This window comes from Zeugodacus cucurbitae, chromosome 4 (genome assembly GCF_028554725.1).
Source record: "Zeugodacus cucurbitae isolate PBARC_wt_2022May chromosome 4, idZeuCucr1.2, whole genome shotgun sequence".
NCBI classification, from domain to species: domain Eukaryota; kingdom Metazoa; phylum Arthropoda; class Insecta; order Diptera; family Tephritidae; genus Zeugodacus; species Zeugodacus cucurbitae.
In genome coordinates this window covers 6,221,831-6,248,544 of record NC_071669.1, presented here as the reverse complement: position 1 = coordinate 6,248,544, position 26,714 = coordinate 6,221,831, and the positions used below count along the sequence as shown (strand labels likewise).

The window sequence follows — 26,714 nt, the reverse complement described above, 5'->3', positions numbered from 1 at the left end:
TACGTATATACGAGTGCGTCATGTGAAAAAAGAACAAGAGATGGAAGCGGAGAAATGTAAATGGTTTTAACTGGTTTATATAATTTGCAGTGTTTTCTTTTAAACAAATATACTGAAAGTGATTTAAAAATGAAAAAAAAGAAGTATAGTCGTGAAGATATGGATCAGGCTAACAACTTCCATTCATGCAAACTGTTAGATAGTTATGTACATATAGGGTATAGTTGTACGGCAACGCTGTACAGTGATGGCTAACAATACAGCCTTTATCAATAAAGAATATATTAAAGGTATAAACTGTAATATAGGAAATCGTTGTCTTTAAAATTTCAAAATTTAACTCATACATTAGTGCGCAATCGGCAGTTAGCATTTTTACAAAGAGACATTATTTTGTATTAACATACTGTAAACAATTTTTATTAATTAAAATAATTTAATATACATATATACTTGGAGTATAAATATAGCTTTAACATTTGTAACTAATGTATGTTTGTCTGGATTTAGCAAATCCGTACTCAAGTATGTATTATATACGTCAGCAATGAAATAATGTTTTTTCTTTAAAGATGATACAATTTCTTTGAAAAATTTTATGACTGACGCTTCCTACGCAACAGATCTTCCTTGAGCGCACGCAAACGATCACGTTCGGCACGCAAATCATCCGCCTGACTACGTAAATCTGCTGTAAAATCACTAAACATATTCATCATAGCTGAGAGCAGCTCCTCGTTAGCTACTTGTGTTGGAGCATATGAATTAATAGTTTGCTCCTCATCGTTCGTTGTATTTTCGTATTTTTTCACTTCATTTTCTATATTAGTATCGTCTTCATTTAGCTTAGTACTATTTGCCGGAATAGTCGTTGTGCTAGTCACACATGGCGATTGCACTTCGGTGAAGCTATCGTTAATAATTAATTTATCCAGTGAACTCTCCAATGCGGTTATGGCAGCGCCGCTCTTCGGAACACCTTTCGTGGCTATGTGCTCCTCTATCTTTTCAGTGGTGTTCATAATGTTCTGTACATGCTTAAAACGCGCTTTCAATTGTGCAATTTCTGCCAACTTCTTCTGCAAATACGCCGCCGTTTCGGGATCATCGTCATTCTCGTCGTTATCTGGCGAATTCTTTGTTTGATTGGTGTCTGTATTTAAATTGGCGCTTTGTTCGACGGCATCATTTGGTGAGCTGGCTGTGGTAGCGTCTCCCTGCTCCTCAAACACCGTAGCGTCTAATGGCGTATTATCGCGCTGCTGTTGTGTAGTATTATCTGCGTGTGTGTCAAGTGTCGGTGCCTCCTCGCGGCGTTGATCGCCGACGTGACTGAATTGTTGCTCATTCAAACGGCTCAACGCGGCGGCACGTTGTCGTAGTGCTTCCATTTCTTGTAGCAATTGTCGGTGTTCCTCTTGCATCTCTTGCAATTGCCGCTGCGAATCGAGCAGGCGCTATAAAATTAAAAATTAAAAAAAAAAAATATTTTTGTTGTAAATAATTTTTTTTGTGGAAAATAATTCATATTTACCTCGCCAAGCGCTAGATTTTCCTGTGAAGGCGGTTTGTTGAGTTCGTTTACCATTTTTATGTTTACCTAAAAATTATATTATACAAAGAATTTAGTTTAAATAAACATTAATGCTTATTAGCTGATTTTATGAATTAATTAAAATAAATGATTTGCTTAACAAAATGTAAATACATTGCTACAATGATATACGAGTATGTATGTAAACAAATGTATGCGATATTTTCGTGGTCTTATACAAAACATAAAGTAATATTATTTGCGGTACGCATAATTTAAAAGTACAAAAATTTATAGGGTGTGAGTGCGGAATTATTAAAAAAAAAATATAAAAAAAAATTTAAAAATAATTTTTTCAAAAATATTTATTAAAAAAATTAATTATTTATTAAAAGAAATGAATAAATATTTTTTAAAATTATTATTTTAATAAATAATTTTATAAAAAACTTATATTTTAATAAATATTTTTTTTATATTCTATAATAATATATTTTTTTATAGTTAATTTTTCTATATAATTTAGTTTCTTTGGGAATTTTCACAGATTATTTTACAAGAGATCTTCCACTTTCTTTGTTAACAAATAAATGAATAACACTAATGTTAGAAATCAATGCTTCTAAAATGTAAATAACACAACACCCTGTATATGTATGAAGTGCATAAAAAGATTTCATGAACAACTTATGCTAAAAATAGTTAACATTTATTTTGCTGTCATCATTACACACAAAAACTAATTAAATATTTCAAGTTATTAACGTCACCTTCGAAATTTTATTAAACAATTATATAAATTTGGTAAGCAAAATAAATGTGATAAACTAGTGACACTGAAAAAGAAATTGTCGTTTCTTAATGCACTGTATTAAACAATGGAAATACGAAAATGTATCGTTTCTAGCAAAAAACCTACAAAACAAAGAAGTTACACACACGATTGTCACAGCAAACAGTCCAATAGCAACTGAATCATAAGATTTTCACAGATTTTTCAGAAAAGCTGAGATAAACTGTTGCTCTGTTTTGGGCAAATCAAAGAGAAAAGCGACGAATATGTGTGAAAATATACAATATGTGTGTATGTGTGCGCAGTTGTGTTTTCGATTTTAGAAGATCGGTTGTGCGCGTGAAAAATGTTATTGCCTCTATATATGTATATATAAATATATACAGATATATATATGTATGTACTCATGTATAATAGCAAAACAGACAACTTGTGTATAGTTCATAGTGTTCTCAATAAAGGGTGTTTACTCTTACAAAGCTACATAAGAATTTTGAAAAATAATATTTTTTTCAGATTATTTAGTCTTTAAGCATTCCACTGCTAACATTATAATATTGTTTGTTGCATGAATAATTAAAATTTAGCTGATTATCTTAATATATTACTCATACGACACGTATTCCATACTCAAAACAATAAGTAGCATTAGAATGATGTAATATATTGTTATACCAATTGAAAAATAAAAGTTTATAACCGCCTGCATTTAATTCACTTTATTCTTTTAAAAATTTTAGCACAATTTTTCGATGATTTTTTTTTCGTGATTTTGAAATACATATTTTTAAAATTTTCGTGATTTTGAAATTCATATTTTTAAGATTTCGTGAATTTGAAATTCATATTTTTAAAAATTTCGTGAATTTGAAATTCATATTTTTAAAAATTTCGTGATTTTTAAATTCAATTTTTTTTTAATTTACGTGATTTTGAAATACATATTTTTAAAAATTTCGTGATTTTGAAATTAATATTTTTAAAAATTTCGTGATTTTTAAATTCAATTTTTTTTATATTTTCGTGATTTTGAAATTCATATTTTTTAAATTTTCGTGATTTTGAAATTAATATTTTTAAAAATTCCGTGATTTCGAAATTCACATTTTTAAGATTTTCGTGATTTTGAAATACATATTTTTAAAATTTTCGTGATTTTGAAATTCATATTTTTAAAAATTTCGTGATTTTGAAATTCATGTTTTTAAAATTTTCGTGAATTTGAAATACATATTTTTAAAAATTTCGTGAATTCGAAATTCATATTTTTAAAAATTTCGTGATTTTTAAATTCAATTTTTTTTTAATTTACGTGATTTTGAAATACATATTTTTAAAAATTTCGTAATTTTTAAATTAATATTTTTTATATTTTCGTGATTTTGAAATTCATATTTTTAAAAATTTCGTGATTTTGAAATTCATATTTTTTAAATTTGGTGATTTTGAAATACATATTTTTAAAAATTTCGTGATTTCGAAATTAATATTTTTAAAAATTCCGTGATTTCGAAATTCACATTTTTAAGATTTTCGTGATTTTGACATTAATATTTTTAAAATTTTCGTGAATTTTAAATTCAATTTTTTTTTTTAATTTACGTGATGTTTAAATACATATTTTTAAGATTTTCGTGAAATGTTTTCTGGTGCACGACACTCTTCATACGCAGCATCGTAGAATAGCCCCGGTGTACACTCAAGCACAACACCCATGCCATTCAAGCAGTAATAGTATTTAGCGGGATCCGGATGTGCAATAAAATTGGCACCCTCAGCTGGGCAGGCAATATCGGCGCGCTTGGGTGGCACCTTCGCATAGGAGAGGATGTTGCGTGTTGAAACAGTAATCTATAAAAGGCATATATAACACACTATTAAAGTGCTTGTTCAAAGCGCAACGCATTTCAACTCACATTACAACTGACGTTCTCCTTGAAATCACAACAATTACATTCCTTATTGAAATGCAGCCCGTTCGAACAAGTCTGTGGAATAGCGTTGCCATCCATACAAATGTAGTACTTTTCACACGATGCTTTGCTCTCGATGAATGTAATATCTTTCGGATCATTGAATAATGTACACATATTATCCACACAATCGACATTATGTGAAAAATCACAACGATCTGTCAGCGCATTATATTGCAAGCCATCGCGACATTCGCGTAGTATTGGCACGCCAGCATAGCAGAGTACATATTTATTGCAAGTGCGATCATAGCAGAAGGACGATAGCGCATTGGTGCAGGTCGGCAAGCATTTTGCCGCATTTTGAAAAGTACAGCTTTGGTTCTTGGCATCGAAATAGAAGCCGGGTTCACATTGACGGTCGATAGGACGGCCGCCCATGCAGACATGGTATTTGGAACAATCACCGAGATACGGCAAGAATACACGATCGCTGACGCCATTGCAAATGTTCACCTTTTGAAGAGTTGCGCTCATCACATCGAAAATGGCGCATGCCAGTAGTATACATAATGCATATTTCACTAGAAAAAAGGAAAATATTTATTTTTTTGTAGAATATATTTATTGTTTTCAAAATATACGAAATTCAACTCACTTTTGGGTTTCCCAATTGACTTGGTGTGTGCTTTGTCGTTGTACGATAGCTTTTTGAATGATAATTAATAAAAATAATTGCTTTTTCGCCATTATATAGGTTCGCGAAATTACTGTATTTTGGGTAATGATATCATAACATTGAAATATGACCCATTTTCATTAATTAATTGAAGTGCCTGACGCAAATTGTTGAAGAACAAAAAGATAATAAGTAGCATACACAAAAACATGCTCCGATAATATCCTAAAGTAATTAAAGCATAAAAAAATTAAAAAAAATACCGAAAATACATAATTCGGATGCTATAATTTTGATAATGCAATACAGATGTATGTATATATCCTGTTTATAAGCGAAGTTTGACTTTTTTATTACACCGAGATGCCATTGAAGTATTTTAGAACTAATGCAATACGCAATTTGCTTTATGCGTCATCGCTAACTGCGCATATCAACATTTTATATGTTCTTAAGGGAAGGAGAATTACAAAGCCGTACTTTTATTCATACTGTACTTTAGGTCTACAACTTTGCTTCCGCCGTTTTTTTGTAAATTTAAGGTTTTTTTTTGTATAAAAACGGTAACAAAAATGGTATTCAAAATATTGCCTGTCGCTAGCTACTATCTACTTTTGACCACCTTTCTGGCAGCATGCGTATTCCGTGCAAATGTCGAGAATTCAACTCAAAAAGTGACATTTTGAGCTTTGAGAATTAGTTTGGGATGCAAACAGATCTCTACAAAGATTTTGTTGGGTTAATGTTGACACAAGGTCCAAGATTGATATAAAACGATTTAATTGACCAGTGCTTGACCCTAGAGACATCTATTGGAAAACGGCGGAAGCAAAGTTGTAGACCAATATATGATCGGAGAGTTATAAAACCGTACTTTTATTCACTATCGGTCAGTTGGAAAACGGCGGAAGCAAAGTTGTAGACCAATATATGATCGGAGAGTTATAAAACCGTACTTTTATTCACTATCGGTCAGTTTAGAATGTTCTAAAGCACATGCTTTGGTCTGGAGCTTGAAATGACGATCGATATTCATAACATATGGTACAATAAATTGACTCTTCGCATCTAATAACTAAAAATATATTTAACAATGGACAATGGTTTGCAACCCTGAAGATTGAAAAGGTACCACTCGCTAGAACTCCCCTTTCGAATCAATGTAAAATTATTATTATTTTTTCATTTAATTTGCTGTTTTATTTAATGCCATATTACCATAATTCATCCTCATTGTGTTTTCATGAAATTTAGTTATTGTTTTTTATAATTAAACAGATTCTAAATACATACATATATTTGAATTTCCAAAAATAAATAAAAAAATTTGTAATTGAATAACTCTGTTTATCATCTTGAAAGCAGCATTAACACCAATAACAATGACAGCATAGAAATCCAAGAATCACTCTTTCCAACAAGTGCTACTTTGGACTGAGTAGACAATTGAAAAGTAAAGTCCTCTCAGGACAAACAAATACTAAATTCTACAGGTCGCTCATCTTTACCATCTCGTTTTATGGTGCAGAAGCGTGGACGATATCAACATCCGATGAGACGGCACTAGGAGTTTTCGAGAGAAATGTTTTGCGGAACATTTACGGTTCCTTAAGGGGTTATATACAGCTAGGAGGTCGAAAAAAAAGCATTTTTCAAGAATTTTTTTCTAAACAAACTATTTGGTTTATTGATTTGAAATTTGGCAGGTATATTATGACAACCTTAAACTATATTCACATATTTTTTATTGGCAAAAATAATTATTGGGAACGTTGATATTGCCAATTTTGCAGAGGTCCGCCAAAAAAGCACGATATCTCTGGACTGGATCATCTAAAATGCAAAAACCATATAAATTTCATTAATATAATAAATAATCTAGGGATTGATCGAAGGAATTAGCAAAAAAAAATTTTTTGATAAAATGGCGGCTACTCAAAGCAAAAGATTCGATTTTCGACCAAAATTCGGGTCTTTAATTGTTTGTAAAAATAAGAAATTTTCATCGGATGGGGAAACCCTTCAATTAATTTCTAAAAAATATAGTTATAAAGCTTGTGTAAAAATTTCAGACCGATCGGTTCAGCCGCGCCTTCACTAATGTGTCCATAACTTCGAAAATATTCGTCGGATCGACTTGAAGTATTGTGTGTGTATACTCAGATATATATATATATATTAAGAAAACGCAAAAAAAATCGATTTTTTGAAAATCCTAACTGTATATAACCCCGTAAACATTGGCAACTTCGAATACCACAGACGATGGAACGATGAGCTGTACGAGTTATATGAAGACCTAGACATAGTTCAGCGAATAAAAAGACAGCGACTACCCTGGCTAGGTCATGTTGTTCGAATGGACGAAAACACTACAACTTTGAAAGTGTTCGATGCAGTACCCGACGGTGGGAGCAGCGAAAGAGGAAGACCTCTTTTCTATTTCCAACTACAATAATTGAGTTAAACATTTTCACATTTGTTTTTTTTTCATTTAACCTCAACCTTTATTTTATTTAATTTCATATCGATCAAAACAAGTACAACTTGTTTTAACAATTTTAAGTGTTGACAAAATATCGGAGAACTAACAAATGCACACATTCATTGAGCATTTATGTACGAGAGAAACTTAATAATTCTTTAGTATATCCTCTTTGCGGCGGCAAGCACCCATATCCTTGTCAAAGTACAGATTGGCAGCGCAAGTCATTAGAGCACCTTTACCGTTCACACACATGTAGTATTGATTTGGGTTCTCGTGTGCGAACTCCAGAATGCCCACGGTGGGGCAGTTGATATCGACCATGCGTGGAGCGATCATAGCGGCAGTTTGCAAGGAACGTGCTTTGCCTGGTGGGGTAATCTGAAAAGCATACATACAATTACTACAATGTGTTGGTGATGTGCCAATTAATTAAGACACTCACGGTGCAATTAGTTTTCGCTGGCAGATCACACTGATTTTTAACAGGATTAAAGACCAAATTGCTGAGGCAGTTTTGGGCTTGTGGCTGACCTTGCATGCAGATATAATATCTAAAAAAATAAATAAATATTAAATTATTAATAATAATTTTAAAGAAAAATGTAAATATTTCTCAAATTATTCTTATGCTCACTTCGAACACGACGCCTTGCTGGTAACGTAGACAGGACTTTTCGCATAAATGGAGCACTGGTTTGCAACGCAATCCACAGTTTGGGGATAATCGCAAGCATTCAATTGTGGATTGAATTGTAAATCATCAGCGCATTGTTGTAGCAATGGTTGACCATCAAAGCAGAGTGCATATTTATTGCAAGTCCTTGATAAGGCGACTGAACTCAATACACTTGCATTACATTTCAAGCAGGTCGCATTGGATGCCTGACACGATTGCGTATTGCCATTGAAGAAGTATTTGTTACGACATTGCTGAGCGATCGGTTGACCATTAACGCAAATAAAATAATTGCTGCAGTTAGTAATATCCGCTACAAAAATGTTATCGGCCACACCTTGACAAATATTGATGGATGCTGCAGCATTAGTGGCGACTATGAGGCCAAAGATTGCCAGCAAACCAATAGCGTAGTGACGATTCACTGGAAGAGAAAAGTGTTTAGTTTTAAAGAACCATCCTGTAGCCAGAGGAACTCACTGTTAGCTTGAAGAAGTTGTTAAAAGTGCTGATTATTTAGAATAGTTGCCGCGTTACAAACACTAAGCGATTGCGGCCGTTTTTGTCGTCAAGTTGTAGTGAGTGCGAGGGATGTACTGTTGCTTACCTTTCGTGGGGGTTCATTTTTATATTCTTGCAAGCAGCATTTAACTATTGCTGCTCACCGTAAAGAACAACTCAATATGGTAAAGATACTATCAGGTTTCGATCTTATCGCAACATGTCTCCAAAAGCAACACATACACAAACTGACTGTATACTCATACAATAAAAAGTGTTAACCGCGAGTTTTTTTCGGCTTTTACAACAATTTCTACAAAAAAAAAAACTTATGTATATGCGTTCGAAAGCACAATTTTCCATAGTTGGTTCCATTGAACTTCAAACAATTATCTTTACAGGGTCATGGTTCTAATGTTCAAAGACAATATCTAAATATCTACTTATTATAATACTTTTCAGTAAATCAAAATTTTTTTCCAGCGTGATAGCGCCGAAAACACGCTTCTTCAACATTATCTACTAACTGTTGTATACGTACATAAATTACAAGTAATAATTTTAATGTTAACAACTGATAATGTTAACAACGAATTTTTGACTTCGCGCCACCCTGCTCACCTCTCGCATGCGCACAAGTTCAATGTTATTGAATTCCTAATGCAAAAATCGAATAACACTTTTATTTTTTTTTTTTAATTTTCAAGTCTTATAATGAATGAGCATTCATTAATTATGTCAATTACTTAGGAAAATTGCTTTTACTTTCAACTGCCGACGAACATAGGCATTTGAGAATTTTGACTGAATTACCTAGAATACGCTAACTATGAGTATGCGTTGCTAATTTACTACATATTTGGCATTTTTTCCGTTGCTTGTTCCGGCGGAAATGCGATATGGTAGAAATATTGAGCGCAATGTATATTAAATTTTTGTCAAACAGTAACTTAACGAAATTCGGAAGTATATTTTTTGTATGCTACGGAGTTTATAAAATGATAACTTGTTTTATATTAGGTATTTTGCTTGATGTTAGGGACCTTATTCACTTAATTATATATATATATTTGGCGTAGGAACCGCTTTAAGCGATTATTGCCGAATCCACCAGAGCGCGCCACTCATTCCTCCTTTTTGCTTTTTGGCGCCAACTGAAAACACCAAGTGAACTCAGATCACTTTGCACTTGGTCTTTCCACCGGAGTGGAAGTCGTCCTCTTCCGCGGCTTCCTCCAGCGGGTACTGCATCAAACACTTTCAGAGCTGGAGTGTTTCCATCCATTCGTACAACATGACCTAGCCAGCGTAGCCGCTGTTTTTTTATTCGCTGAACTATGTCAATGTCGTCGTATAACTCGTGCAGCTCATCGTTTCATCGTCTGCGGTATGCGCCGTTGCCAATGTTCAGAGGACCATAAATCTGACGCAAAACCTTTCTCTCGAAAACCCCAAGAGTCGTCTCATCGGATGTTGTCATCGTCCACGCTTCGGCGCCAAACATCAGAACGATAATAATGAGCGACTTGTAGAGTTTAGTTTTGGTTCGTCGAGAGAGGACTTTACTTTTCAATTGTCTACTCAGTCCAACTCAGTCCATTACTTACTCTGAAATAGCTCTTATGAGCTCAGTCCATTACTTACTCTGAAATAGCTCTTATGAGCTCCTTCTTTTTCACAGGCGTTGACACCGTTTATGCGATTATTGCCGAGTTACAACAGTCTTCCTCTTTCTCAACTTCCACCAGCGGGTACTGCATCGACCACTTTCAAAGCTGGAGTGCGTTCGTCCCTTCAGATCACAAGACCTAGCCCGCGTGGTCGCAGTTTCATCGACTGCCGTATTCGCAGTTGCCAATGTTCCAAGGATCGGAAAACCTCCCAAAGACCTCTCGAAAACTCCCACAGTCGTCTCATCAGATGTTGCCAACGTCCACGCTTCCTACACCATAAAACAGGACGGTAAAGATGAGCGACCTGTAAAATTTAGTATTTGTTTGTCCTGAGAGAACTTTACTTTTCTGTGACCTACTACCTATATAGCGCTATATTCCGCACATATTTCTGCAATGCACTACGGACATGTTTGAGGTTAGAATGAATCTCCATTTTGCACGATTAACTGGGACAGTAAATTACTCGTGTAAAAAAACCGTGCAAAAAAATTAAATTTTTATATAAAACTCACTATTGGGACCAATTTAAGAAACAAATCGTGCAAAAAATAGAAAACGTGTAAAAAAAGTCTAATTTTACATGAAATTCTATCTATTCCTACAGTGAGAATTTTCACTGTTGTTGATGTTATAGACTTTTCTGGTATTATATGTATGTACATATTACTGTTAGAAGGAACAAACAACAACTATTATGGGAATGCACAGTGGTTCCGCCCTAGGCCAAAAATCAAAAAATCCATCTCATGATTTTTCGACAAAATGTATACCGATGACCTCTAAATTGTCCACACTTCCTATTTGCAAACCGGGTTTTCCTGAAAATCTAATGGTACTTTCTAAAAATAGAGTTAAATGCATGAACAACCGGATTTTTTTTAAAGCACATCAGAATTTTTTTTTAATTTCGCAGAAATAAAGGACTTCCATTTGTTCTGGTAATTGTTCAGGTTAACGAATCAAGATTATTTTTAATGGATTTTGAAGCTAAAGGTATTTACTTTAACTTGTGAAATTAATTAAGACTAACGATATTTGTATTTTTTGTGAAATTAGTGTTTTAAATCACCTATATTTTTTTGGAGCTTTTTTCTGCGTCTTCAATGTGTTTACATAAAGTTTTAATTGTGTTCCCCCGCGGTCCCCCTTTAATTGTATTTCATATAGTATTTAGCAGAGTCTTAAAGTATTAAAAGTGTTAAAGTTGGGTACGGAAAGTTGCGGATGTATTTGCAAACGTCAAAATAATAATGAACTTTGAATTAACTATTTTTAAGTTCAAACTCATCATAATTGGGCTAAGGAAGCTTGGAAACAAGGATAAATCGTCTTTATTTCAATCTGTGTACGGTTTACTAGAGGATACATCAAAAGTTTTTGTTCTAATTATAATGGCTGTTGAATGCCAGTGAAAAAATGAACTATACTAAATTGGTTGATAATTTGCTTTTTCCCTACATTAATTTTTTATATGATATTGTTCTTATAGGTGGAATATGTGGGTTGGATGGGGGAAACTATAACGATAAATCATGTTCAGCTTTTTTCTCGCTTTCTTAACTTTTTTCCAAAGTCTTACTGAAAGTTTTGACGCTCCAACCATGGCCATGAGAAGTATTTTTGCACATCATTGCCATATAATAGCAATTACTGTTCTATGGGATCTATAGGACCTAGTAGTCCGATGGGGCCAATTTTTTTAATATATATTTAAAATATTTTTCTAGATTTTTGGTGAAAATTTCATAGCGATATCTCAACGGGAAGTATTTATGATCGCGCCTTCATACAAGCTGAACCACTGTGGATTTGTATTTTTTAGTTTAAACCTAATTTAGAATTTATTAAATTCTATTAACAGCAATGGATTTGTGACGTATTGACGGATGGAATTTTGATTTTATTGCAAAAAAGTATACAATTAAAATAAAAAATCCGTGTAAAAAAATAAAACCGTGTAAAAATGGTAACTGGGAAGTGTTCAAAAACACCGTGTAAAAAAAAACCGTACAAAAAAAAACCGTGTAAAAAGGAGATCAACTGTATTAATATTTGAAAGAATTCATTACATTATAAAAATATTTAATTTGAACTCTAACAGATGGCGGGTAAAGCTCCATTTCAAATATATGCACATGCGCAGACATTTGAATAATAATCAGAACAAGTGAATAGAGCGCAGTAATACAGCATCGCAGCTAAAAGCAGCATCTATGAAAGCACAACCAAGGGACGAGATGTCAAAATCGCATGAAAAGCTTGAAAGCTAACTAAAAGTCGGCGGAGAGGCCAGACATGGCAGAAGAGCAATGCAACCGCAATGAGACCGAGTCGAGCACTCTGCATATGATTTAGTCCTTTCGCAGACAGACGACCGACGACAGTAGTGCGAGCCAACAAATCGAGTGAGACTTCGCCAGTGTATTAAATTGACTCGCGTAAAAAATAGTTATTCAAATACAATACATAAATATACATAACAAAGAAGAAAATAATCAGTAATATACACGTAAATGAGAAATCATCGCTAGACTGCCACTATAAGGTTAAATACAATTCAAATGAAGTTATCAAGAAATATTATTAATTAAATGTAAAAAACGAGAAAACGTGACAATCGTATAGCAAAAAGAAAAATGCTGCATTTCACAATGCGAAGTGTGTGAAAATGTATTTGCGAAGTTGGTTTGCTAAGAATTGAGTGCAAGTAGGTAAAAGCCGAGGGAAATTTTCAAGGACTCGTCGGGACAATCCACATACACACGCACACATGCAAACTAGTTAGAAACGGCGACAAACAGCAGCAGCAGCAGCAGCAGCAGCAGCAGCAGTAGCACCCTATGTGTTCAAAATAGTGTTAAAAAAAGAAAATAACAACAAAAACGAAAAAAAACACATTTATTTGTGTACAATTTTTGTGTGTATTTGCGTCCACACCAGCCAAACAGCACAGCAGACGACGGCGGCAGTGTCAGACGAAACGTAAAAGTTGCCAAAACAAAGAAAAGTGGAAGACGAAACAACGGACTAATTGAAAGCGTGCTTTGGGCGAAAGTAGAAGTCGTGAGTGCAATTGATAACAAAGTAAGTATTTGCAAGAAAACAAAAAAACAAGACACTTGCCATCACTATAAAAGACACTCGTAACTAAAAGTGTGGTATATTTTAATTAGGATTTTATATATTATTAGTGTGCCTAGAGTGACAGCGTACTATATAATGTACAAGTGTATAATTTGAAATTTTAGTACTAATTTGACCTTATAGCATGGGTTTTCACTGATAATGAAAGTCATTTTTGTTATAACAAAGAAAACTCGGCTTTACTGCGAGAAATTTTTGAGTCTTATTTGAAGTCCAACACATACCAAATACAGTGGAACTGCTCTAACTCAAATCACCATAATTCATAAAAAAACTTCGAGTTAGAGAGACTTCGAGTTATAGAATTTTTCATTAAAAATATTTTTTCAACATTTTTTAGTTATGGAAGGAAATGTGTATGAAATTTGAATTCTAAACGCTATTGCTAATTCAAAAGTTCGATTTATGGCGATCTTCGACTTATGGAAGTTCCACTGTAATTAAATTCTTAAAAACAAAGTAAAGTGATAGGCATATAAGCAAATAAAACATTAATAACTTTGCTAATTAAAACCTAAAATTTTTCCGAAAATAATGGATTCCTTTTACTAGACCTATTCATATTTTTTCCTTTTTTCTTACTTTTTCATTTTGTCATTTTTTATGATTTATGATCTACCACTAGGTAGTCGCCATACGAATCTCAACTTCCATAAAATTTTAGATAATATAACAAAAATACTTAACAATGTTATAATAGAAATAACCAACGGATCAACAGGGCGTATGAGTGATGGAAATAAATTACACTGTACCACACTTGGCTGGGTATTGGACTAAACTAAAATTTTTCTGGAGATTGAGTCATAAGTAAAAAATCGTGTGTGTGTGCGCTTTCTACGATTTTGAAGTTAGCCTCCAAAATTGAAATATTTGAATTCGGTGTTCGAAAATATGTCTTTTCAATAAACGTTATTCTTAATTACAGGATTTAGCTAGATTTTGCTATATAGTGTTATCATCGATACGACACTCTTGCTTGTATAATTTCACGATTATAATTGGATACTTAACTTCTTGTTAATTTAGTTTATTTTAATATACGAGATGTGTTCAAAAAATAACGGGAATTTTCGAAATTTCAAAACACTTTTCAAACTCGAATAGTATTTGGCTCTTTCAGCGATTTCTCATTTACTTGTAAAACGACGGACTTTCAACCCTTTCAATACGGTTTTTTAAGCAAAAAACTTGTTTCCCATGTACATTGAGTCATTATGGCCCAAGTAGTGTACCATAGGGTGGGAAAATGATAACGAGGACAGAAGAAATGTCCTGGGGCAAGGGTGTCCCATCAGAAAATGGTATGGGGACATATGCGTCCCATTACTAGCATAAAGATAATAAAGCAAACGAAAAATATTTGGAATTTTTATTGTATTTTTTATATTTTGTTATGACTTGTAAAAGTTAAAAATAGTTAAATGAAAACACTCTGTGTGTCACATGCGTCCCGTCAGTATTGAAAGGGTTAAGGTTCTGTTTATTTTTGGAAATAGGATAAAGTCACACGGGGTCATGTCTGGCGAATATGGCGACTGGGCATCGTTACAATATTGTTTTTGCCAAGAATTCATGAACAAGCAACGAGTTGTGAGCTTCTAAACAAAGGAAAATCGACCTTAGCGGCTGTTACAGACAGATTTTGATTAGATAATTAGCATTCATATGTTTATTTTATACCAAGCTTAAGAAACTCAGTTCAAACTCGTAAATATATCCATAAATAACACGATGTTGTCTTAAGAATAAGAAAAAATTGTTTTATAAATAGATAATTCTGGGCCGGATCGAAGCTTTTTTTGAAAAATTAACAAATTGACGGCCCTAGGAAATTCTTTTCTAGATTTTCGAGAAAATAACAACTAATTGGTCTTAAAAAAATCGAAATTTTTGAAAAGGTTCGATTAGGCCCAGAATTATTATGTATGTATTCTCAAAGCTATATAAATATCATTTAAATATACTAAGCGGTTTTCGAATTGCAGTTATCACCAGTTCAAAAAACATAGTTTTGAGAAAAACGATTTTAAAGTTTCAAACTAGCGCTAACTGGTTTGCCCGAGCTGCTCTTTGTTATTTGTCGAATAGCTCGAAAAATAATTATCGGATCAAATTCAAATTTTGAGAGAATATTTTTAAGATATTACACTTAACGAAAATGCAAAAAACAAAAACTCGATTTTTTGGATATCCTGACTATCCCTAATCCCTTAAGTAAATAATTTCTTATCTGCAAACAAAGTGTTTCGAAACCAAAATTAGTTATTTCTGTGAATTTTCGCAAATTTTTTAAATTTCTAGAATTTCAACAAAAAACAGCAAAATGCGAAAAGACATTATTAAAGATAAGCATTTAATGCTGAATCAACTTTGACATGATTTCAATTCAAGTATTGTCTTAATAATCATTAACATTGTCAATGACTGACTATACAGTGCAGTGGCAAGGGCAGGTAATAAGCACAACGTTGCGACTGTTGTAATAGAATAGTAGTGGCATGTATGATGAGAGCTTCCTGCGCCGTCAACATTAAACCGCTATGCTTTAATTACAACTACAAATAAGGTAACCTTAATGCACTAAATGCACATACATATATAGAAATATATAGATATATGGATACACATACACCCACACACACAACGGCAAAAGTGCCTGTTATACATACGTTGTTGTTGTTGTTGTTGTTATTGTTGTCATTGCATATGTACGGCATTGTGCGGTTCAGGTCGTTGTTAACTCTGAAGCGAACACTTGCACTTGAGCCACATGCACGACCTATAAAACCACTTGAAGTACCACATAGCCGAACAACCGCACGACTAGCAGCACAACCACTCACCTAGGCTATCAACTGGTTACCTTTGCTTTGCTTGTTTTTACCACAGCTATGCACGACTACAACTAACGGTAGCGCATCAACAAAAACTATGCATAAAACTTATATACAGAGATTTTTATGCGCTGCCTTTGTATGGTGCACTTGAATGCATTTTAATTATTGACTTTTGCACCGCAATCACGCTCACTGTACATATGTAAGTACACACGGACAAAAGTGCAAGTGCAGTAAATGTGACAGCTTGTAACTGAAAAATTATCTCAAACAAGAATTAATGCTATGTGGGCATGTACGAGTGCATATGTAGTAACATATGTACATCTATGTTAACAACTGTAAATAAAGCAACGCACCTGTTCTATTTGTTTCAGGTACCAGTAATGTGACATGCAACTATCAACAAAAATTATAATATAACGGTATAGAAAAGACAAGCGCAGTGCATAATGCGTGGGCAGAGTAGCATTTTGGTCCTCTCTCTATCTTTTGCTTTGGCATGCAGAGAAGCAAATTAATTACATTTTCCTATTAGTTGTTGTAGTTTCGCTACGAATGTCGCGATGTGCGTATGCTTGGCAGAACAAGTTCTTTACGCGCATTTAATTGAAGATTTAAACTTTTTGAGCACAAAAAAAAATCGAATTAAACAAGTAACGGGTGTAACCGAAGATTTTATACTCTCACAATTTATTTATTTAATTTTATTAATATTATATAATACACAATTTGACCCACACATTCGTCCGAAATATGGTTTAAAGTCCATTGAAAGTTGGAAACCATAATATTAGGTTAGAAGCACCGAGGTCCTCGTGTTCGATATATGGGCCCTTAAAAACCTATGGACCGTAGGTATGGATTTTGGCGATTTTTAGAATGGGGCTGCCACACTGTAAATGTAGTATTTGTGCAAAGTTCTGCACCGATATCTTCACTAGTACTTACTTTATATATTGTAAAGTAAACGATTCAGATCGTTTTCAAAGTTCTGGTATATAGGAAGTAGGCGTGGTTGTGGCGATATTTTCACAACATATTATTGGGATGTAAGGAAACTATTAAAAACCAAGTTTCATTGAAATCGGTCGAGTAGTTCCTGAGATATGGTTTTTGACCCATAAGTGGGCGACGTCACGCTATTCACGCTTCTATTTTGTAAAAAAATCTGAGTGCAGCTTCCATCTGCCATTTTTTATGTGAAATTTGATGTTTCGGACGTTTTTCGTTAGTGAGTTAACTCACTTTTAATAATTTTCAACCTAACCTTTGTATGGGAGGTGGGCGTGGTTATTATTCGATTTCAACTATTTTCATGGTGTGTGGTGGGGTATGTAAGAGAAACGACTGCAGAAAGTTTGGTTTATATAGCATCATTGGTTTGTGAGATATATACAAATAACCGATTTGGGGGCGGGGCTGTGGACCGAAAGCAACCCTCTCACGGTCCCAAGGAACATGTGTTCCAAGTTTCATTAAGATATCTCAATGTTTACTCAAGTTATCGCTTGCACGGACGGATGGACAGACGGACAGACGGACGGACAGACATCCGGATTTCAACTCCACCCGTCATCCTGATCATTTATATACATATGTATATATAACCCCATATCTAACTCTTTTATTTCTTGGTGACATAAACAACCGTTATGTGAACAAAACTATAATACTCTGTGCAACAGGTTGCGAGAGTATAAAAAAATTTAAAAATATAAAATTTCAATTTAATAGAAATTTAATATATTACTGAACTTTAACACTAAAATTTTCATCAGTTTTATTTATACTACAACTAATTACGCGCAATTTTGTGATATAGCATCAAAGTGAACAATCTTGCCTTAATACATTTGAAGCAAGTGTACAAAATACAAATACAACAAACATACATAAAATGGTGGCCAATGCTGACAACAGCTTTTTCCTATACTCATACGTATGAGATATGTTCAAAAAATAACGGGAATTTGTAAATTTCCAATTGTTCAAAAGTCCAATTCTCAACCTGTTTTTATTGTTATTATGTTGATATACTTTTCCCTGAATTATGACAAATTTTCAGTTTTCTTCATTGCTTACTTTGCCTATAGCAGCCGTTAAAGTGAGAAGTAGTCTTTTGAGCTTGGCAATTTTCGTTTGTTAAACGACGCATACTTCGTTCGAAAATTCTTGGCCAGAAACAATGCTGTAACAATGCCTCATTCTCCATATTCGCCAGACATGAATGGGTTTGTGTGACTTTTTATTTTTCCTTTTCAAAAATGAAAAGAACCTTAAAGGGCCGCCTCATTTTACAAGCATACGAGAAATGGGTGAAAGAGAGGTTATCTCAAAAATCGTGTTGGAGAAGTGTTTCGACGATTGGAAGAGGAGCTGAAGGAATGAATAAATATTTTTTCCAAAAAAAAAAATCCCGTTATTTTTTGAACACACCTCGTAAATATAACACGTGTATGACAGTTAAAACCTGAACCTACAAATGCCGTTGTATTTCTTTTTATTTATTTTGTTTTCTGTTTTTCATTTCAAGCGTTATACACATGTGCAAAAGTGCATTGCAACACTTTGTAAATGCCTCCCAACCACACATTGGCACACCACATGCAAAATCACGCAGCAGGAGCAGCAGCAACAGCAGTTGACACTACCAAGTACCCAAACATCAAAATACTAACTGCTTTGACTCTTAACAGGCTCGACACATACACAACACTCAAATCGCAACAGGATCTCAAACCCACAGCGTCTGCATTGCTGTGCGGGCTGATAATTCAATGGCAGTTGTTGTGTTTTTGTATTTCTTTGTTGATACACACATAGTACATACGTGGCAATGTTGCAGACAACGACGTCTGTGTCTTTGTACAATTAAAATGCTACTCACATGCTGCTGCTGCTGCGTCTTTTGTAGCAAGATTTGTTGTATGCATGAATTACTGCATGCTTTGTTTGCGCCTAAGTTCACACATAAAAATTTAAAATAATATATTTACATACATACATACATACGCATATCTTGATTCATAAAAGCTTATACTTACATACATACATGTGTACATATATGATACGTATGAACTCGCGTCTACCGATTTCTCTTTAATCGTGTCTATGTATTTGCTTTGCTACACTTGGAGACAGTCGTTTATGATTTCAAATAGATTCTTACATACGAGTATGTATGTGTGTGTATTTCGCAGTCAAAGCTTTTACAATGCTCTTTATTTGTGGCTCGCGTGGCTCCAAGCACTTACTCACACTTTACACTTCACTTGTTGTTGCTGTTGTTTTTTTTTTTTGCCAGCGGCGAAAGTTATTTGATACATTCACTTGTGTTGAAAAGCGATCCCTCAATGCTCCACAGTTGTATTGATACTAGGGTGGTGTTGTGTTGGTATGATTCACAGTCGAAAGAAACATAAACATTTTGAAGTGAGATGAAGTGTGAACAGCAGCTGTCCGATGATTCATGCTGATTTTAGAATGAGCTAAAAAGATAAAGAACAACACATTTTAGTACATAATTTTTTGATGAAATGAAACTTATAAAAAAATGTTGATAAAATTGTTTGTGGTAAAAAAATTTAATACATATATTATAAAGACCTATCAATCAAATAATATTGCGCAATAAAAGCTCAGTGTAGTGTTTCAACTTAAAAGTTCCGCCAATAAATATGCAATGAATATTTAGTTTTATCAGTAAAATTTGCCAATTTTTAATATAAAAAAATAAAATATACATACATATAACGGTATAAAATATTTTAAAATAAATTAAATTAAATATTTTTTTTACTTTGAAATTTAATTTTGAATTATTATTTGTGGTTTTTTCTAAGCAGAAAAAATATTTTATCAAATATGAAAACATTTTTTTTTTATTTTTTTTACTTAAAAATTTAATAAAATATTAATACATATTATAATTTTATTTTTATTTTAATTTTTTTTTTTATTTAATTTTCAAACATTAATTATGTATTTTTAAGCATAAAAATATTTTATAAAAATATTTATATAAAAACATATTATAATTTTTAAATATTTCTTTTACTTTGAAATTTAATTTTCAATTATTAATTGTGGATTTCTAAGCATAAAAAAATATTTAAATAGATATGTGTTTATAAAAATTTTCAAATATTTTTTTTCACTTTGAAACATAATTTCGAAATATTAATTATGCATTTTTAAGCAGAAAAAATATTTTATAAAACATGAAATCACTTTTTTTTAATATATGTATATATATTTTTTTACTTTAAATTTTAATTTTGAAATATTGTGTATTTCTAGAAGTAAAAAATATATTTTATAAAATATAAATACATATTATAATTTAACTTCTATTTTTTGAAATTTAAATTTCAAATATTAATTATGTATTTTTAAGCATAAAAATATTTTATAAAAATATTTATATGAAAACATATTATAATTTTTAAATATTTTTTTTACTTAGAAAATTTAATTTTAAAATATTAATGATGCATTTCTAAGTATATTGTAATTTCAAACATTACGCAAAAGAAGACGAGATGCGTACTCTACTAAAAAAATATGCAAATCTGCTTGCTTAACAAGTCTTAAAATATTAATATTAATGGAATTATCTCCAGATGTTGATCACGCATACATAAAATAAATATTTGCGATTTGCAAATTTTAAACTGCTTAATTGTTTATTATTGCATAATTTCTAAATTAAAGTCAACACAACAGCTGTCTAAGCGAATTCAAATTAAAAAATCTCAACATAATTCCGACGGCATTTTCTAAGATGACTAACAGTCATTGAATGCGCGTTTAATTTATTATTTTAGCACCAACAATGCGCGGTTGGTCCTTAACGCCATTGAAGTTTTTTGTTAAGCAGCACTTTGTAGATTCGCATAGCTTTTGTCACAGCCTCCCTTATGCAGTCTCCCAGCAATTTTTTTTTTTCGAATAAAATGGTTCATTGAACATGAGGTTGGCCACCTCTGCGCTGCTATATTCGCGTTGTTTCTTTGTTGTTTCAAACTTGACAAACGCTTCCTTTGTGCGCCATGCCGATGCTGTTGGTACTAGTCTAGCTAAAAATATGTGCTTGAGTGTGTTGGAATTTATGTGTAAGACAATGCGTTTGGAGTAGAACATAGTATACATATAGTATATGTAGAGATGTTTGCGTATAGTCTGACACGAACAAGCAATCATTCGCGGCACCTACTGGCAGTGACCAAACATTCGACATGTACACAACACCTAATCATTTAAGCCAGGCGCACTCCTTGCCGCCGCGCTCATTGACCTTGTGTTGCGGTTGATATTTGGCAGTTTGCTCTTGAGTTGTCGCATGTGCGCGCTTATGTTGACTTTCATCTTAAGTAAGAGTAGATTGTTAATACTTTTTTGCGGGTTTTAGTCGTGCAACGAACCTTCGAAAGGTATCGCCGTTTGGTTGATATTGCGAAGTCCGTGAAGTCGCCAGTTAATGACTTCCTATCTACTTATTCGTGAACTTTTGCTTTGCTTTGTTTGCGGTCGTCGGTGCTTAGATGTCAAATAGACGCAGACAAAGCATTTGACAGTTACAAAACTTTTGTAGTTAAAAGACAGATGCGCTTTGTTCCAATTCATGATGGTGGATGTTTAGTAAATCTTCAATTGTTTTTAAGGTTGGACTGTATTAGGTTATATTTTGAATGCTGGCGGATTGCTAGCATAGTCAACTCAATCAGCATTACATGTATTTCTGTACTTTTGCGGATTTATAAGCCAAAGTTTTTATGAAGGAAGCAAAATTGCTTCAACTCAAATATCTGCTGACGCTTAATTGTTCCTTATGATCTGATATACTGGTGCTCCTAAGCTTTAAACTCTTGACGGTTACATGATTTAAAGAAAGATTAGAGTGACAGGTTTCTTTTTATTCTCAGTACGTCTCCGTATAATACCGATTGCATTAAAACGATTATTCTTTCATATTATTTTCCACAGTTAGACGTCGGCAATGCACTTCTGGATAGACAAACGCTCACAGCAATGTGGTTTCGGGAGATCTCGAGTTGCGGCCTCGCTATCTGGCGCGGGCGGATCGGGAGTGGGACTCAGTTTTGGACATCCACCGCGTCGTATAAGCGGCGGCAGTGGCAGTAAAGCCACGAGCAGCAGAAGCAACGTGCTACCAGACTGTCATCACAGCAATGCCGCCGGCAGCAGCGGCAGTCGCAGCCATCAATATCAACAGGCGCAATTGCAGCATCACCATCAATTGCAACAGCCGCAGCCGCAACAGCAACAACAGTATGCCAATAACAACAATAATTTCAATAGCGCCAATAATTGTCAACAATCAAATACGCACAGCAGCAATAATAGCAATTATACAGGTAATAATATTAACACCGCCAATGCAACAGCCTCAGGCGCCGCAATGCAATCGACCACATCGGTGACGCTTAATAACAATCCCCACCAGTACAACTATCAGCAGACGCAACAACATGGCAGTGGCCATATACCGAACCATCATGCGTCTGGCAACAACAATCTGATGAACAACAACAATGCGAGCACTTCTACGTCCACGGGTACAGCCGGTGATGTGCGCGGCACCACAGCAGCAACGCAAGATTTCAATCAACGCGCCGGTGCACTGCTACAAAATAATGTAGACACACCGAATGCGGCGCTGTACCAGCAACACGGCAATCAGTGCTACGATATGCGCAGCTATCATCATCCACAGTTTGGTAATATGTCAGTGCGGCACTATCAGTATTCGGGCCGGAATTGTAATGGGCAGCCAGCGCATGTCAGCGCAAATCCCCCGACGCATGCATATCGTAATGGCAATAACAGCGGCGGCACAAGAACAATAGTTGGCGCTGCACATACGCAGCACATGGACCAAATGGCTTACCGACAACAACATGGTTACAGGTACTTGCTGCAATTTACACACACACGCGCATACCACTACTAAGCCTTCTCTATTTATTTCATAGTCACTCTGCTGCAGCGTGCGCTCAGTCGCATGAGTCTGTAATGGGCGGTTCCGCGCCCATTTCCACTAATACCACGAACACGGCAAGCTATGCGGTAGCTAACACAGCGCATCGCTACAGTTCGGCAGCCATAAATATGCGCAGCAGTAACATGACGGTGGATGCGAACGCTGGCGATGCTCAGCTGCTGCCTTCACACCTGAAGTGTGGCATGTGCGCTTCGCTAGTGTTGGCCTCCGTCTTTGTGGCGGGCGCAAAATTCTATTTCGACCATCAGGGTACCGGCTTGGAAGACTCTTGCCAAGCGGACGCAATGCCGTGTTGGGTGCGCAACATCAGACCGACGCCGAAAGCGCCATACATTATACACGTCCACCATATGGTCGGCGTGATATCGTGAATGCTGACGGTAGTAGTGAATTGGTTGGCTCAGATGATATACATGGCGCACCATTGTGTGGACAATTGCAATTGATTGAAGATGCGGCAAGTGCCGGACCGCCACCATATCATATAGCAATATACTTTCCGGAGACCGAGAGCCATGGAAAGGGCAAAGACGCACCGATAGATGACGAATCACCGCCGCCGTCCTATGATAAAATACTTATCTAAATCTATACACTGCATAGTAATCATATTTGGGGAATGTAGTAGAGAGTTTTTCGGCCAAAAAGTATGAGCATTTTTTTGTCGCATTGTTGAAATCATATTCCCATTTTTCCAATTTATTTATTGTATTTCGAGAAATAGACGATTAGGTAAATTCGTAATCAGTTGCAAGCGAATCCGATGAATTTTTCATGAAGCGTCCGCCATATTTATTCCGACATTTTTAATTTTGAAACACCGACACCGGATTCGTAATCTGTGACCCCGGAAATCCCCGAGTAGCGAGTTTCAAGCGCATCCGATGAATTTTTCAAAAAAGCGTCCGCCGTATTGGTTATGTCAAAACCTTGATCTGATGAATTAAATTTACCACGAATTTGAATTTTGGGGTCACTGAAACATAAGCCATACATAGTAAGACCCCCAGATCAGAACGAAAATTTTTTTGTGTTGCTGTGTAATCTTCCATTTTGCTTTCCCGAGTAGCGAGTTTCAAGCGAATCAGATGAATTTAAAAAAAGCGTCCGCTGTATTGGTTGTTTGAGGTTATGCCAAAACCATGAACTAATGATATTAAATTTACCACGAATTCGGATTCAGCGATCCCAAAAACATAAGCCATACATAGTAAAACCTCCAGATCAGAACGAAAATTTTTTTGTGTGGCTGTGTAATCTTCCATTTTGCTTCTTGTGGAGGACTGCCGGTAAAAGACGGCAGTTATATAGTATTATTGTTATTTTAATATAATTATAATGAGCGTCACACCTCTTCTTGAACGACATTTTTTTCATTTCTTTTATACATATATGAACATCACAAATATATTTCCATGCCGTTTAAACTGCTTCGCGTCATCTCTCTCTCTCTCTCTCTCTAACTACAAACTCTCTAATGTCTACATGTATTTTTATGTATGCTCAATATTTTTATATACACTTTTTTATTCAAACTAAACTTCTACACAATAATCTATAATAATATACATAAATATATATATATATATATAGTATATACGAATGCTCACATAGTGTAAATAAGCGATAAGTACACATACATATATCAATCTATTAAAAAAACAATAAAAAGTTTATTATAAATCATTAAAAGTAATATAATAAGTTTGTGGAATGTATTGTGTACTGGTGTACATATTATAAGCTAAAAGCTGAATTTAATTCAATTATCAGATATACAAAAAAAATTAAAATTTGAATTGAATAACAAACTACGAAAATATATTTAACAATTGCAATATATACATATGTTGACATTTATGTATGTATACATATATACAAAATAATGCTCTACAGGTGTATCTATTTGTAGCATTGTTGAGGTGAACATTAAATCTATAACTTCATGAAATTGATATTTGCCAAATTTATAAAACCAACAAATAATATTAAAAAGCAAGAAATTAACCAAAATTTCTATTTTGAAAACAAATTGTGTTTGTAAGCATAGCTTTAAGTGAGATGTTGTAAGAACGTCATATGAATACTGCGATTGGAAACTTTCTATAATTTGAACAAAAAAGACCTGTCATTTGGTTCTGTGATATGATATTTACGAGTAAAACTAATAATACAGTAAAACCTAACTACAAATAAACAATGATATATCCAATAAACATACATATATGTATAAGAAATACACAATATTATACAAATAGTTATACTATAAGATATGCTTAGTTGGTTACTTAACTGTAATATGCAGTATTTAAAAGTAAGAAGATGAGCGCACAGTAAACAAACTTTCATATATGTATGTATGTATGTCTAATTTCTAACGTATAGCATAGCGTACTAAAATACTTAAACAAGTTGAAACATATTTGTTTGAGTTTAAATTCTGTTAAAATGCATGTATGTCTGTCTGTATTTCATTGCGTATACGTGCATATACACCCGACCCGTTGAAAAATACCTAAGAACGATGCGTTGATAAACAAATATGTTAACTATTCCGTGTGGATAAAAAAATTTAACGTTTTTCTAAGATAAATTGACAACATTGCTCAAAACATCTTCAATTCAATGAAATGCTTTTTATCTTACACATTTAAGTTTTTTTTTTTATTAAAAATAACCTCTAATGCCAAGAACTCAACATCGTTTTTAAATATTTTTCAACGGCTATATGTATGTAGCTATATAAGTTAGTATGTATAAGATATAATTACAAAGATTATGATATTTAAGAACGTATGGGAGTGCAAATGTTTTAGAAATGAGTTATTAATGAATGACTTCTATGAAGGGTCAATAATCGAAACTTTTAAATATAAATTCAACAATAAAATAATTAAATAACGACAAAAATGTTTAATTTTATAGTTTGTTGTGACAACAAGTTGGGTTTGTATCACGATAACAATAATTTAATAAAATATTTCTAACAATTTTTATATTCTTAAACAGTTGAACTTCCATAAGTCGAAGTTCTCGATAACTCGAACAAATAACCTTCCGTAACTCGGAAGTTTTTTTGTGGATTATGGTGATTCGAGTCATATTATTTCCTCTAATGCAACAATTCTTTGAATTCATTTACAGCGACGGATCTTAAAGTGTGTGTAATCGACAACAACAATTTATGTTACACTGTCATTTAACATTTTTAATATAATAATTTTCAAGTAAAGCGTACAAATTTGCATACAAACGTTTATCATCAAATCTCAAAATACCTAACCTTCAAAATATAGCAAGTCATTCATTGCAGTCTTGCAAAAGTCATATTTCATACGTATGGTCGTACTTACACGTATGTACAATTGAGTTTCCATAACTCGAATTCTTGAATTGGCAATAGAAGTCAAATTTCATACGAATTGTATGTATGTATGTGATTG

The 26,714-nt window shown here is 33.8% G+C and overlaps 4 protein-coding genes and 1 long non-coding RNA gene across 7 annotated transcripts; 1 reads left to right on the top strand and 4 right to left on the bottom strand.

Moving 5' to 3' along the window:
- Positions 1-388: 388 nt before the first annotated feature.
- LOC105221507 (uncharacterized) lies at positions 389-2,589 on the bottom strand. Of its 3 annotated transcripts, XM_054229382.1 has the most exons (4): positions 2,454-2,508; positions 2,305-2,370; positions 1,535-1,600; positions 389-1,457 (listed from the first exon to the last, which is right to left on the bottom strand). In XM_054229382.1, the coding sequence occupies exons 3-4, from the start codon at positions 1,586-1,588 to the stop codon at positions 597-599; spliced, it is 915 nt and encodes a 304-aa protein (XP_054085357.1). In that variant the 5' UTR covers positions 1,589-1,600; positions 2,305-2,370; positions 2,454-2,508; the 3' UTR covers positions 389-596. The 3 variants fall into 3 exon arrangements, with proteins under 3 accessions (XP_054085357.1, XP_011196840.2, XP_054085358.1); XM_011198538.3 differs by lacking the exon at positions 2,305-2,370 and having other exon boundaries at positions 2,454-2,589; XM_054229383.1 differs by lacking the exon at positions 2,305-2,370 and having other exon boundaries at positions 2,474-2,557.
- Positions 2,248-25,532, top strand: LOC105221473 (uncharacterized protein DDB_G0283357). The gene is given in 4 exon segments (XM_054229378.1): positions 2,248-2,338; positions 22,233-23,177; positions 23,243-23,532; positions 23,535-25,532. Coding segments are annotated over 3 exon segments (1,545 nt in total). The 5' UTR covers positions 2,248-2,338; positions 22,233-22,245; the 3' UTR covers positions 23,858-25,532.
- Positions 3,752-5,047, bottom strand: Aper1_14 (protein obstructor-E). The gene is made up of 3 exons (XM_011198528.3): positions 4,899-5,047; positions 4,244-4,824; positions 3,752-4,178 (listed from the first exon to the last, which is right to left on the bottom strand). Coding segments are annotated over exons 1-3 (810 nt in total). The 5' UTR covers positions 4,900-5,047; the 3' UTR covers positions 3,752-3,950.
- Positions 7,402-8,724, bottom strand: Cht3_12 (protein obstructor-E). Its single transcript, XM_011198517.3, has 4 exons — positions 8,564-8,724; positions 8,042-8,507; positions 7,850-7,958; positions 7,402-7,785 (listed from the first exon to the last, which is right to left on the bottom strand). Coding segments are annotated over exons 1-4 (810 nt in total). The 5' UTR covers positions 8,565-8,724; the 3' UTR covers positions 7,402-7,551.
- On the bottom strand, positions 18,056-26,695 carry LOC128921523 (uncharacterized). The gene is made up of 3 exons (XR_008470961.1): positions 26,625-26,695; positions 19,296-19,735; positions 18,056-19,205 (listed from the first exon to the last, which is right to left on the bottom strand). It is a non-coding gene; the product is annotated as an uncharacterized LOC128921523 (long non-coding RNA).
- Between the last annotated feature and the right edge of the window lie 19 nt (positions 26,696-26,714).

Coding starts and splice junctions, on each gene's coding strand:
- LOC105221507 (XM_011198538.3), bottom strand. CDS start 1,588: ATGGTAAACGAACTCAACAAACCGCCTTCACAGGAAAATCTAGCGCTT. Junction 1,458..1,534: donor AAAATCTAGCGCTTGGCGAG/GTAAATATGAAT, acceptor TTAATTTTATAG/CGCCTGCTCGATTCGCAGCG.
- Aper1_14 (XM_011198528.3), bottom strand. Junction 4,179..4,243: donor AGGAGAACGTCAGTTGTAAT/GTGAGTTGAAAT, acceptor TGCCTTTTATAG/ATTACTGTTTCAACACGCAA.
- Cht3_12 (XM_011198517.3), bottom strand. Junction 7,959..8,041: donor AGCAAGGCGTCGTGTTCGAA/GTGAGCATAAGA, acceptor TTATTTTTTTAG/ATATTATATCTGCATGCAAG. Junction 7,786..7,849: donor CAGCGAAAACTAATTGCACC/GTGAGTGTCTTA, acceptor TATGCTTTTCAG/ATTACCCCACCAGGCAAAGC.